This window comes from Euleptes europaea, chromosome 1 (assembly GCF_029931775.1).
Source record: "Euleptes europaea isolate rEulEur1 chromosome 1, rEulEur1.hap1, whole genome shotgun sequence".
NCBI lineage: Eukaryota > Metazoa > Chordata > Lepidosauria > Squamata > Sphaerodactylidae > Euleptes > Euleptes europaea.
Genome location: NC_079312.1, coordinates 13,599,605 through 13,613,388, shown reverse-complemented (window position 1 = coordinate 13,613,388; position 13,784 = coordinate 13,599,605). Strand labels below are relative to the sequence as shown.

General features: G+C 38.7%; 2 protein-coding genes across 2 annotated transcripts in view; one reads left to right on the top strand and one right to left on the bottom strand.

Moving 5' to 3' along the window:
• Positions 1-12,679, bottom strand: part of LOC130491468 (zinc finger protein 709-like) — a 36,476-nt gene extending 23,797 nt beyond the window's left edge. The window contains exon 1 of the mRNA XM_056865216.1: positions 12,521-12,679. Within this exon, the coding sequence (XP_056721194.1) occupies positions 12,521-12,679 (159 nt within the window). The remainder of the gene's footprint in view (positions 1-12,520) is intronic.
• LOC130493464 (zinc finger protein 396-like) overlaps positions 1-13,784 on the top strand; it is a 166,491-nt gene that overhangs the window by 72,732 nt on the left and 79,975 nt on the right. Inside the window, exon 2 of the mRNA XM_056867221.1 lies at positions 13,320-13,344. Coding sequence (XP_056723199.1) covers positions 13,320-13,344 — 25 coding nt within the window. The remainder of the gene's footprint in view (positions 1-13,319; positions 13,345-13,784) is intronic.

Here is a 13,784-nt window from a genome sequence, read left to right as displayed (position 1 = left end):
TGTTTCTGTGGTCTTGGAAAGCAGGTGATCAGAGCGCATGCTGGAAATTGTACAGCCAATAGGTCTCTATGGGCGAGTTTTGAGTTAGCAAGAACAATCCTCGGGGAGGGGCTAACTGTACAGTTGGGGGAGGGGTAAACTGTACAGTTATGCATGAAGGCATATCCAAGTAAAAAATGCTGTAGAAGTAGCACAGTTTATGTCTATTTGGGTTACTGTTGTTTTTAAAAAGTCTGTTGGGCACAGCATGGTTGCATCAAGCTTATTTAGCAAGTCTCTTTGGGCAAGCTTTGAGTTAACAAGAATAGTTCTTGGGGTGGGGGGTAAACTGTACAGCTATGCATGAAGGCATATCCAGTGGGGGGAAATCTGTAAAAGGAGCAAGTTTTATGTCTATTTGGGTTAATGTTATTTTTAAAAAGTCTGTTTTGGCACAACATGGTTGCATCAAGTTTATTTACATGATTGATGGGTGTTCCAGGACGAGTTCAGGCCAGATTTTACTTTTGTCTATATTTGGAGCCCCAATAATGAACTGTGTGAATAGCAATCTTCAAAAAAAATTGGCATAACATTCCAGATTGGTTATGGCCCTATTATTAAAATATACTCTTATTTTTCTGTCCCTTGGCTTCACATGCAACCTGCATTAACTATTACAAAAATTATGTTTTGGGGTGATTGTAGACGTGTGTATGGAGGAGGTTTTTATACCGCAACTCACTGGATTGTTTTATATGATTTCTTAAGGGGGAAAGAAACCTCCCCCAACTGCCCCTGAATGCCAAATCCAAAATTCTCTCACATACAACACAGTACTAATGCCTCGGGATTCACTAAGCATGGTACCAGCTGGCATACTGGTTTGGAGCGGTAGACTCAAATCTGGAGAACTGGGTTTGATTCCCCACTTCTCCACATGAGTGGCGGATGCTAATCCGGTGAACCGGGTTGGTTTCCCCACTCCTAAATGTGGGATTTTGTAGTCTGTGTATATCTGGGTAGATCTCAATAGGAGTACCCAAAAATAAAATTATAAAAAAAGGTGAAGTGATTATAATCTTAATTTTATTGTATACAAAACTGAATAAAAAGGTGTAATATTATAAGAATCTACAGTAAGCACCTTATTTCTTTTCATGGACATTTGATGTCCCCTCCCGAGCAAAACCAAACAAATAAAATATAGAATAGTAGTCTAAAAATCTTTAAAACAATCAATCAGTAAACTAAAAACACATACTTAACAAACCCCCTTCCCCAGGCTCCCCAGCCAAGCTATAAGTCCTCCATTTTTGCTGGATTATGTTTCAGATGGCTTTTCTGCATGCAGAATTTCACATAGCTGTGAGTGTTCATGACATACAGCATGATGCAGCCATCCAACTAGGATACTGCTGGCTTAATAAAAATAAATAAATGCAATCTTGCACAGTATTACTATTATTGACAGTAATTATATTTCACTTTTCTAACTGCTCCCTGTCCCTAAGGGGCTCACTTCCTTTCTGCTGTTTTCCCTGTACCTTGTAGTTGCTTCGTTATTGTGTTTTTCTTTTAAGACAAAAGATGTTAATGTATGAGTTGTTTTTTTCTAAACTAAAACCTCAGTATTCAGGTTAAATTGCCGTGTTGGAACTTTGCGATAAATAAGTGGGTTTTGGGTTGCAGTTTGGCATTCGGTCTCTAAAAGGTTCGCCATCGCTGCTCTATGAGGAGAGACTTAAGGAGTTGGGTTTGTTTAGTCTGGAGAAGAGAAGGTTAAGGGGTGACATGATAGCCATGTTTAAATATTTGAAGGGATGCCTTGTGAATGAGGGAACTAGTTTGTTCTCTGTTGCTTCAGAGACTAGGACATGGAGTAATGGATTTAAACTAAGAGAAAAATGATTCCACCTAAACATTAGGAAGAGCTTTCTGACAGTGAGGGCAGTTTGATGGTGGAATATGCTGCCTCGGGGGCGGGGGGAATCCCCGTCTTTGGTGGTCTTTAAGCAGAGGTTGAATGGCCATCTGCTGGGAGTACTTTGATTGTGGGATTCTGCATGGCAGAGGGTTGGACTAGATGGCCCTTGTGGTCTCTTTCAACCTTGTGTGATTTTTTGATTTGTGATTCTGGTCACAGACACTCCGGGAAGTTCAAGTACTACAATCAGCTACCACACCAAAAGAAACTAGAAATCGAACACTAACCATTCAGCTTTCACCACCACAAAAAGAAATAAACAAAACCCATCAGAAGAAGAGGGTCTGCAGATGGAAGATCTTTAAAACCGTATGCTAAAACAATGAACAGAGTGTAAAAAAACAGGAGGAAACACACAAGAGCCTTCAAGACAGCAACAAAAAGCTACAGGAGACTTTAACAAGGATTGGAAAAAAACTGATGACAACGCCAAAGAAATAAAAGCGCTTCACCAGAGACAACAGAAATCTGAAGAAAAATTAGAACAGCAGACAAAAATTCTGAGTTCACAAGAGGAAATGCATCAGGAAACAGAAGAGCATTTTGATCAGGAGATCATTAATAGAGAACATAACCTCAAATTTAGGAATTTGCCTGAAAGTTTTGGCTTGAAAGAACTGGAAAAAGAACTTCAGCAGCTTCTGAAAGACACTTACAGCTTGCTTCAGAGAAGAATTTCTCCAAACTGAATTTTTTTCAGAGAAAACTCTGCATACTCAAGAAAACATCAAACTCCAAGAGACATTCTGTTTAAATTTGCACATCAGAAAACAAGAGACGAAATTTTACATGCACAGAGAGAAAAGAGACTAACTTACAACAATAAAGAAGTGTTGGTCTTCTCTGACCTGCCCCCCAGTGTGATACAAAGAAGGAAACAATTTGATGAGTTACGTGCCATCCTCCACAAGAACAATGTAAGATTCTGTTGGATTGCCCCATATGCTCTTGACATATCGCTGCCTAAGGGCAGTAAAATTGTAAGGAATAAAGAACAAACTGGTCAGCTTATAGAGGAATTGTTTTATAATTATTCTCATCAACGAGAAAGAAATAGTGGAGAGCAGAACACTCCGGCACAACCAGAACATCACTTGTTACCCGTCACCAAAAAAGAGCATTAATTGACAATCCAGCATTAGAAGGATCCACACCTGACAACGATGAAGAAGCCAAATTAGATGAAGCAACAGCATTAAACTAACATGGACGACTTGAAGATTACTTCAATAAACGTTAATGAACTTAATTCCCCAGCGAAAAGGATCTTTCATAAACTTATTAAATTGACCATGTTCTCCTGGAGTTTGTTACACAGCAGAAAGGAGAAGCAAGAAAAAGTCAAGCATGTATTCTAGACTTTAAGAAAGCTGATTTCAATAAATTTAGGGAACTACTGGGTGTGATCCCGTGGGTGAGGATTTTGAATGATTTTGAATGAAGGGAGTACATGAAGGATGGGAAATTCTTAAAAGGGAGATATTGAAGGCGCAATTTCAATCAATTCCCACCAGGAGAAAAAAAGGTAGAGGGTTGAAGACACCAGGGTGGATGTCTAAAGAACTTTTAGTTGAGATAGGATTTAAGAAGGGCATGTACAAGAAATGGAAAAAGGGAGAAATCAACAAAGAGGAATTCAAACAAGTAGCCAACACATGTAGGGAGAAAGTCAGGAAGGCTAAAGCGCAGAATAAGCTCTGGCTAGCCAGGAAAGTTAAAAACAACAAAAAAGGGCTTTTTGGTTATGTCCATAACAAAAGGAAGATCAAGGTAACGATTGGGTCATTGCGTGGAGAACACGGTGAGTTATTAACAGGGGAGGTAGAAAAGGCAGAATTATTTAACTCCTTTTTTGTATCAGTCTTCTCCCAAAAGGGGAATAGTGCTCAACCTGGGAATAAGGGAGCAGAGGATGCAATAGGGGAATTACAGCATAGTATAGACACTGAGATAGTACGGAAATACCTGGCTACTCTTAATAAATTCAAGTCTCCGGGACCGGATGAACTGCATTCAAGGGGAGTGGGGGGGGGGAGCCATAAATAGGGGCATTCTTGCTAGATATACTTGTTGGTTGATATCTTTAACCCTTTGGTTCATAGTTGACTTAGCTTGATCCCACCCTAACTGAAGTAGTGCTAGGCGGGTAAAACCCAGGTTATTTAGTTTGTCTTCAATGGCTATTATCCACTTTGACCTAAAAGTATCACAAAGAATCAGTGGAAGAAGACCCTTAGGGTTGAAATTAATTTTCAGCCAGAGATAAAGTGAGGACAAGACAACCCTTGCCTCCACCTACATCATGCCAGTTTCTAAACAGATCGTAGCATTTGATACACATCTTGGCAATTGCAGGGGAGCTCTAAGAAACTTGGACTGCACTCGTTCCATGGGAATAAGACATGAGGGTGGAGAGTCAAGTTATGTTCCATATAACATTTGTGCTAGAGTTTTCGCCTGAAAAAGTTTAAGGGCGTCTGGAATATAGTGTGTCCCTTTGGTCCAGAGAAAATTTATTATTGAACGGGCTGATCTTCCCCTAAATTGGCAACATAGGTATTATGCGCCAGCTTGGAGCCAGAGGCCTGGATTGTCATTCCAAGATATTTGAATTGGGTTACCTGTTCCAACCTATGGCCATTTATGCTCCACCTCCTATAATTAGGGCGATTGCTGGGCCATAAGTAATAAAATGGATTTCAATAGAGAGAAGTGTAGGGTAGGCAAACACAACATAAGGCACAGGTACAGGATGGGAGGTAGTCGGCTTGACAACAGTATATGCGAAAGAGATCTGTGAATCTTAGTGGACCACAAACTGAACATGAGTCAACAGTGTGATATGGCGGCTAAGAAGGCCAATGCAATTCTGGGCTGCATCAATAGGAGTATTGTGTCTAGATCAAGGGAAGTAATACTACCACTGTATTCTGCATTGGTCAGACCTCACTTGGAATACTGTGTCCAGTTTTGGGCTCCACAATTTCAGAAGGATATTGTCAACTTGGAGCGTTTCCAGAAGAGGGCGACCAGAATGTCAGAGGTCTGGAATCCATGCCCTATGAGGAGAGACTTAGGGAGTTGGGTTTGTTTAGTTTGGAGAAGAGAGGGGACACATGATAGCCATGTTTAAATATTTGAAGGGATGTCATGTTGATGAGGGAACTAGCTTTTTTTCTGTTGCTCCAGAGACTAGGACACAGAGTAATGGATGTAAACTAATAGAAAAGTGATTCCACCTAAACATTAGGAAGAACTTTCTGACGTTTAGGGCTGTTCTATGGTGGAATGCACTGCCTCAGAGGGTGGTGGAGTCCCCATCTTTGGAGGTCTTTAAGCAGAGGCTGGATGGCCATCTGTCGGGATTGCTTTGATTGTGGGATCCTGCATTGCGGGGGGTTGGGGTAGCTGGGGATGTGGGGGGAGGTAGTTAATTTCCTGCATTGTGCAGGGGGTTGGACTAGATGACCCTGGTGGTCCCTTCCAACTCTATGATTCTTACACTGCAACAAACTAGGAACACTATATTGTTCATCATCTACAGTAAAAAAAAAAAAGGAGTAGCCATCTGCGTAAGAGGGAACAAATTTGCGGTAATAGATTCCCTCAAAGATAAGAAAGGAAGATATGTAATTTTAATAGCACAAGGAGATGATGGCAGGAAATGTACTATTGCCAATGTTTACGCCCCAAATCAAGCAAAAGAAAAAAAATTATAGACTTTTTAAAGATCTACTTGACTTCCATCAAGGGGAGATGGTTGTTGTTGGGGATATGAATGGAGTAATGGATACAAAACTTGACAAATAGGTCAAATTGAAAAGTGGTAAACTACCAAAAGTTGTATTTGAGTTTTTACAGGATTGGAGACTAACAGATGTATGGAGATTTAAGCATCCCAAGGTTAAAGACTTTACCTTCTTTGCGAGAAGACACAATTCTTATTCTAGGATCGACCTAGCTTGGATTTTTAACTCTCTGCTAAGTAACATTGATGAAGTTTCTATTCTCCCAGCAACCTTCGCTGGCCATAATCCTCTATTGATAAAACAACAAGGAGAAAGGAAAGGATTAAGACGATGGCGTTTGAATAATTTATTTCTTCAGAAAGATACAACAAAGCAATGTCAACAGGAAATCAAAGATTTTTTTGAACTCAATACAATGCCCGGTCTTGCAGCTAAGACAATTTGGGATGCAAGTAAGGCTTTCATGAAAGGAAGATTAATCGCTCCAATGCCCAAAGCCAAAAAAGATAAGAATAGTCGAATTAATATTTTTATGATCAGTTGCGAAAATTAAAAGCAGACCACCAAAAATCCGGAGACAAACGATCTCTAAAGATCTCTACTTTAAAATGCCAAATTGATGAGATTGAAACAGAGAAAATGCAAAAGATTTGTCCGACATAAACACTTTGAACAAGCTAACAAGCCTGGAAAAGTATTGGCAAATATACTGAAAAGAGAAACAGAGAAAAGAAGGATATTTGCGGTCCTTAAAGATAACCAAATTTCCAATAAAGAAGCAGACATTCAAGAGACATTTCATTCCTTTTATTCCGCACTTTATCAAAATAGAGACACCGCACAAATAAATATAGACTCTTATATTGAAGTGGCTAATTTTAAGAAATTCTCGGAAGATAGGTTAATTATCTTTTTTAAAATTTTATTATTTTCTCCAAAATCTTAACTCGGCTTTTCAACAAGTTTAACAGTCCATTGTCATCTAAATTACAATAACAGAAAAACAAAACTTTGTTGATATATTATAACATTAAATTTAAGTTGCGTTTGACCTCCCTCCACCTCCTTCCATCTAGAAATAAAATTATTTCTCTTTTGTAAATGGTTACTAATCTTACATTTCATTTCATTCACTAATATTTTATTACTTTGTAAGCTAATTATAACATAACATTTTGCCGTTATTATAAATTTAACATATGATAAAAAGCTATTTTTACTTATATGTATAAAAAGATTAGTTTAATGAATACCCTCTAAACGACCCCATTTGAAATTCAGGTCACAGTACGTTTTCCATGCCCCCCATTCCTCCGAAAATTGCATATTGTCTTTTTGATTTATTAAAGCTGTAAGTTTCGCCATTTCCATCAGGTCCATCATTTTTTGTAACCAGTCTTTTTTATCTGGTATTTCAGTCAGTTTCCATTTAGCTGCATATATGATCTTTGGGTAATTATAGTGTCCGGTATCATACTTAGTAGCATCATTTCAGGTGTCTTTGGAATAATATTCTGCAGAATCAACCTAATTTCATTATATATCATATCTCAAATTTTTTTAGCCTTTTCACAAGTCCACCACATGTGATGAAATGAACCTATGTCTTTTTTGCACTTCCAGCATTGTGGGGACATTGTTTTGTAAGTCTTTGCCAGTTTTTTCGGTATCAGATACCAACAGTACATCATTTTATAAATATTTTCTCTTAATGATTGAGAGAGTATGGATTTCATATCTTGAGGTCAAAGTCTTTCCCATTTATAAAGTTGTATATCGTGACCCAACATCTGTGCCCAATTAATAATGGTGGGTTTAATTCTTTCTTGCCCACAGTAAAGTTCCAGCAATAGCTTGCAGATTTTCGATACTAAATGTTCATTTGTATCCAATATAAGTTTTTGAAAGGTCGGTTTTTTTGAAAATCCCACTTTTTGATCTTGAAGAAAAACCGATTTTATTTGATAATATTGGAACCAGGTTAGACTGGTTCTTGTAGGTCATCCGGCCTGTGTAACCGTGGTCTTGGAATTTTCTTTCCTGACGTTTCACCAGCAACTGTGGCAGGCATCTTCAGAGGAGGTATCTTACCACTCTGAAGATGCCTGCCACAGCTGCTGGCGAAACGTCAGGAAAGAAAATTCCAAGACCACGGTTACACAGCCCGGATAACCTACAAGAACAAATGAACTCTGACCGTGAAAGCCTTCGACAGGTTAGACGATCTTTAACTTCTTAATGTTCTTTAAGTGAGAATTGTGTTCCTTCCCACTTTAAAAGATCTTGATAGGTAATAAATTGGGCGGGTCTTAATGGTTTCAACGTCAGCATTTCTTGTGACAGTTTAATTCTTAATCAAAAGATCACCATGCATGAGATCACGGAAGCATTCAAGAAGCTAAAAACGGATATAGCTCTGGGACCTGATGGACTTACAGCAAGCTACTACAAAATGCTGGAACATATATTGGCCTCACATCTTCAATCAGTTTTCAATGACATACTTCAGAAGGGTGAAATTCCTGGATCATGGGAAGAAGCACACATCTCGCTAATACCCAAGGATGAAAAAGAAACCCATCTCCCTCAAGTGTATAGACCAATACTGTTGCTGAATGTTGACTATACAATTTTTGCGACTATTCTTGACAGAAAGATTGAAGAGATGTCTTTCTAAAATTATACACACAGATCAATCTGGTTTTATGCCCAAAAGACAGATGAAAGATCACGTTAGAGTGGTACTTGCTGCAATTAACTGTATTAAGACGACCAAAACCAAAGAAGCACTGCTATTTTTGGATGCCAAAAAGGCATTTGATAATGTTTCCTGGAATTTTCTACAGAAGACTCTGCAGCAAATACAATGTGGCATGCAGTTTCTATTGAGAGTTATTTATGCAGAACAATGTGTGAGATTGCTGATCAATGGTCTATTAATGGACAGTTTTAAAACTGAAAAAGGAATGAGACAAGGCTGCCCCCTTTCTCCGCTACTGTTTAACATAGCCATGGAAGTACTGGCTAACAAGATAAGACAAAATTCTAATATCGAAGGACTGAAATATGAAGATCAACAATATAAGGTTAGAAGCTATGCAGATGACGTGGTCTTAATCTGAACACATCTCTACAGGAGATTAAAAAGCAGATAGATCAATTCAGCTACAATTCAGGAAATAAACTGAACAGTAAGAAAACAAATATGATCCTGTATAATGTACCTCAAGAAGAGAAACTTGCAATTCAAGAGATATTACAGTGCACCATCGCTAAAACGCATGTTAAATCGCTGGGAATAAAAATACCAACAGGGAATGATTCACTCTTTGACTTAAATTACAAAGCTACATGGATAGACACTGAAAAAGATTTGGAAAGGTGGAATAGATTCCAGATTTCTTGGCTGGGCAGAATTGCAATCATTAAGATAAATGTTCTCCCCAAACTGAACGACCTTACCAATCAGTATTAAAACAATAACTCTTAAGCAATGGCAACAAACAATTAACAAGTTTGTCTGGAAAGAAAAGAAAAAAGGAGAGGTTTGGCATTACTGAACTTAACATGGCTTCCATCATTTACTAAGGGCAAAAGATTCCAAGGACTTCAAAACACGATTTGAAGAGAACATTATGATCCATCTTATTAAAATGTGGAATTATATGAAAGGACTACTAAGCTCTTCCCCCTGGGACCTAATGTCACCGACAGAAGCCTATTTGTTTTGCGGGAAGGACAAAGAACGACTTCATAGTTTATAATGACTTACTCAGAAGAGACGGACAAATAAAAACCTTGCAGGAACTACATCAAGAAAATTTTAAGATTTCCTCGTTTGCCTACCACCAACTAATCCATGGATTAAAAACAGACTATTTGAAAACAGAGTCAGAGAAAGTTAACCGACTTCGAACAACTGATTACTAAATCAAAAGGCCATCTGTTGTCAAAGATATATTAACTGCTTTTGCTTCAGGAAACGGCGGATGAACAAGTGAAGACATGTATGTGTGAAGGTTTGCATATCGCCGTCTACCGATCCCAGCTCCCCCCTTCCCTTTGAACTCGTAAAAGCAGTTCACACCGTTTGGCATTTCCTGGGTTCAGGCGCCATATCTGTCAGGCCCTGGCCGGAATTCCTCTCCCACTCCCCCGCTGTGTTTTATGCTTGCTTTGTAGTCACTCTCTCTGGCCAGATGCGGCCTTGGAGACTAAATAGCCCTAACAAGCTCTTTGTGGTCGATTGATGTCTGTATTGTACCCATCTATCTTTTAGCTTCCCATAACATAGGTGTGAACTTTGATGCCCTGTAGGAGATATATTCTGTAGCATTGGAATGCAGCTCACTTGCAACTTTAACTCGTGTTTGCCTTGTACTGTCTGAAGCCTTCAATAAATTCCTTGTTTCTGCATCAACGTCTGAGCAAGTGATTTTAAGAAGTTTGCACAGTCTAGTTGGGGACTCTCACAGTATGATTAAGTGGATGCAGAATTTTGGTGAAATGAGCCCAATGCAAAACTGGGAGCAAATGTGGTCAAAGGACATTAAGTTTACATCATCACAGGAAATAAAAGAAAACGGATATACGATATTTTATAAGTTGTACCTCGCACCAAAAGATCTGCAAAAGATGTACAAATCTAATAAAGTAAACTGTTGGAAATGTTCAGACAAAGAAGGAACCTTTTTTCATCACTGGTGGACATGTAAGAAAGCTCAACAATATTGGAAAGAAATACATCAAGAAATTCAAGGTATGCTGCATGTCAAATTCGAACTAAATGCTAAAAATATGTTGCTTGGGATGGTACCAGCACAAATTAAATCCATCCATAAAGAACTATATCAATATGCAACTGCTGCAGCCAGAATTGTGTTTGCAAAACATTGGAAAGCAAAAATCATGCCAAAAAAGAATGGACTGGAATATAAAATTACAAGAATATGCAACAATGTCGAGTCTAATTCACCTTTTAAAAAACCAACTGATGGAAGATTACAAACAGAAGTGGCAGCCGACGTTTGACAGATATTCATGAACGGAACTATGTATAGAATGGAGCAGTAAATAGGGGTTTAAGATATATCAGTAACAAAGAATATGTATATGTAAAAGTATTTAGTCTTATTATTAGAAGGTGAAATGATAGAGGACTGAATAACATAGATATGTAAAGAGAGCATATGTCTGTTTATGATTAATATAAAGTTAAGTATAAAAGCCCTAGTGACATCCTGCCTCCATGATGGAAATTTACTCTGGACATGGCAGGCAGATATGCTCACTCACACCTGTCCCAAAGATGTACTTTAGGCTGCCAAGAGGGTGCCATTTAAAAAAGATGGGTGAGAGAAGATGGGTGATCAAATTGGGCTGTCTCCACTGAAGAGGGGACAGGGGCCTTACACTAAGCATTCAAAGGTTTCTCCCCTGTGGATTCTTTTTTTAAAACAATTTTTATTATTTTTCTAAGACAGATAAACATATACATTTCTACATTGTCTAATATTCGTACAAAAATTATATTGTTATTGAAAGTATATCTAATATAAATTTTAAAAAAGAAAAAATACTTCCCCTACATCTTCCTCCCTCTGTTGATAAACCTGTGAACTCTTTAGTATTAACAATTCCAATCCTAATATTTTTAATTTAATTCACTAAACCAAATCACATACAATTTTTTTAAAAATAGAATTTAATATATTCAATTTAATTCACTAAACCAAATCACATACATTTTTTAAAAATAGCATTGAATATATTCATTAAAAAGGACCTCATTGGTTCTTGTAGGTTATCTGGGCTGTGTAACCGTGGTCTTGGTATTTTCTTTCCTGACGTTTCGCCAGCAGCTGTGGCAGGCATCTTCAGAGGAGTAACACTGAAGGACAGTGTCTCTCAGTGTCAAGTGTGTAGGAAGAGTAATATATAGTCAGAAAGGGGTTGGGTTTGAGCTGAATCATTGTCCTGCAAAAAGTATCAAAGGTAATGTGCTAATCATTGTCCTGTAAGTATCAAGATAATGTGCTAATGAGGGTGTGGTATGTTAATATGGAACCATTGTATCCTGAAGTGATCTGTTAATGTATGAAATCCAAAGCTAATCTGCATGGCTATTGTTGACTGTAGTCTTTGTTAGTCTGGAGGTTTTCAGGACAGGAAGCCAAGCCTTATTCATTCTTAAACTCTTAACAGAAAAGAAGAGACACTGAGAGACACTGTCCTTCAGTGTTACTCCTTTGAAGATGCCTGCCACAGCTGCTGGCGAAACGTCAGGAAAGAAAATACCAAGACCACGGTTACACAGCCCAGATAACCTACAAGAACCAATGAACTCTGACCGTGAAAGCCTTCGACAATATTTATCACCTCATTTAAAAAACAATTTCTCTTTAAATCCTCCATGTCTCCAAACACCTATTAATTGTAAGTTATCTTTCTAACATATTAGCGTAATACGTTGTACCATTTTCACCAAAACCAAGCCTTTTAACCAGTTCCTTTATTCTTCCAGAAGATCTAAACTCTTTTAACCAGTCCCTTTGTCCGGAATTTCCAGCATCTTCCGCTTTTCCTCCTTGACACTAATCGCCGAAGAGCAACCTTGGAGATGGTTGGTAAAATTCCCTCTGCAGACATAGGGTTCTCGTGGTCAATTTGCATTGTGGTTTCTTCCATCCCCAAGTCATAAAGAGAAATCCCAGTGACTTCAGCCTTTCCATCCTTCAAGTCCTCCAAGCAAGTGTTAAAAGAATTCTTCAGGTAGATTGTAAAGGCAAAAATCAAAGTCTCTCACATTCAGATCCATTGTGTCCAGATGATCTGCTGCAATTTCTTCTTGAAGGTATAGAACCTCTGGTTGCTTATCCTGGCTCTCCACTTCCTTTATAGGATTTTTCTGTTCTTCAGCCGTCTTCTCAGTTAGAACATTCACTGTTCCCACATCTGGCTTCATTGTAGTAGCTTGGTTTTTTATATATCTTTAATTTCGTCTAATATGATGTCCAATTTTTGGTTCATAGATTGATATTGAGTGTTTATCATAGCAAATAGTTGATCCATCTGTTTGATCGCACGTTCCATGGTTGCTGCTTTCAAAAATTCTACTAAAACTTAGTTGGTAGAGTCCAGAAAAATACACCAAAAAAAGAAGTTTGTAAATGGTTTGGTAGGATTCTTGTAATGTGGGTAGTCCTTTAGTTTTAGAATACCATCGAGTTAAGGATGCTCTAGCACGGAAACTGCAGGAAACAGGATCTATGCAAAAAGTTGCAAGGTCGTGGACCTTCCGTTACCTCCTCTTATCCAGGAACTTGGGAAATATTTGCCAGTTACACAAAGGAGCCACACTTCCAGTCTCTCGACCAACAGAACTCTCGCGACGGTATTAAACACTTAGGTCGGAAAGACGTCACCGCTGAGATGGGGGGGGATATCTCTTCCTCCCTCCCCTTCCTGCGTCAGAGTACCTGATTGGTAGTTGTAGCGTCATTCAAAAGACTCTGTTTGCTATGTCTACCCACTGATCAGATTGATAGGGTTCCTGCCGATTTATCCGATACTTTCTGGTTTTCAAAGAGTCAATTATACATCAGGTGGGGAGGCGCGGATTTAATAGATGTATTTAACGATCCTTCAAAACTTCCAAATCCAGGTAAAACGAAAGAGTTCTTGTAACTTACTCAGATTTTAGAAGAGTAGGTATTCTTGCTTCAGTATAGTTGCTTAGATGGTAGTAAATAGATAGAGATCTGAGCCTGATGCCAAGGAAACGTTTGCGGCGTTGTAGTTCCCCTCGATGCTGGCGGGACCACACCCAAAATTCCTGAGTGTCTTCTGAAGTTACTCTCAGAAAAAATGGGGGTCAAACCACTCTTGAAGGCTGCAGGGGTATTCCTGCTCCCAGTCCTCTACTTAGGATCCAGCTAGGGGTGCAGGATTGCACCCCAGACTTGAACGTTTCTTGGGTCCCTCGGGAGCTCCCGAGAAATATGGTGCTCAGATCAGCGTCTCTACCGGAGGTCCTCCCCTGTGGATTCTTTGATTCCGTTGTGACTAAA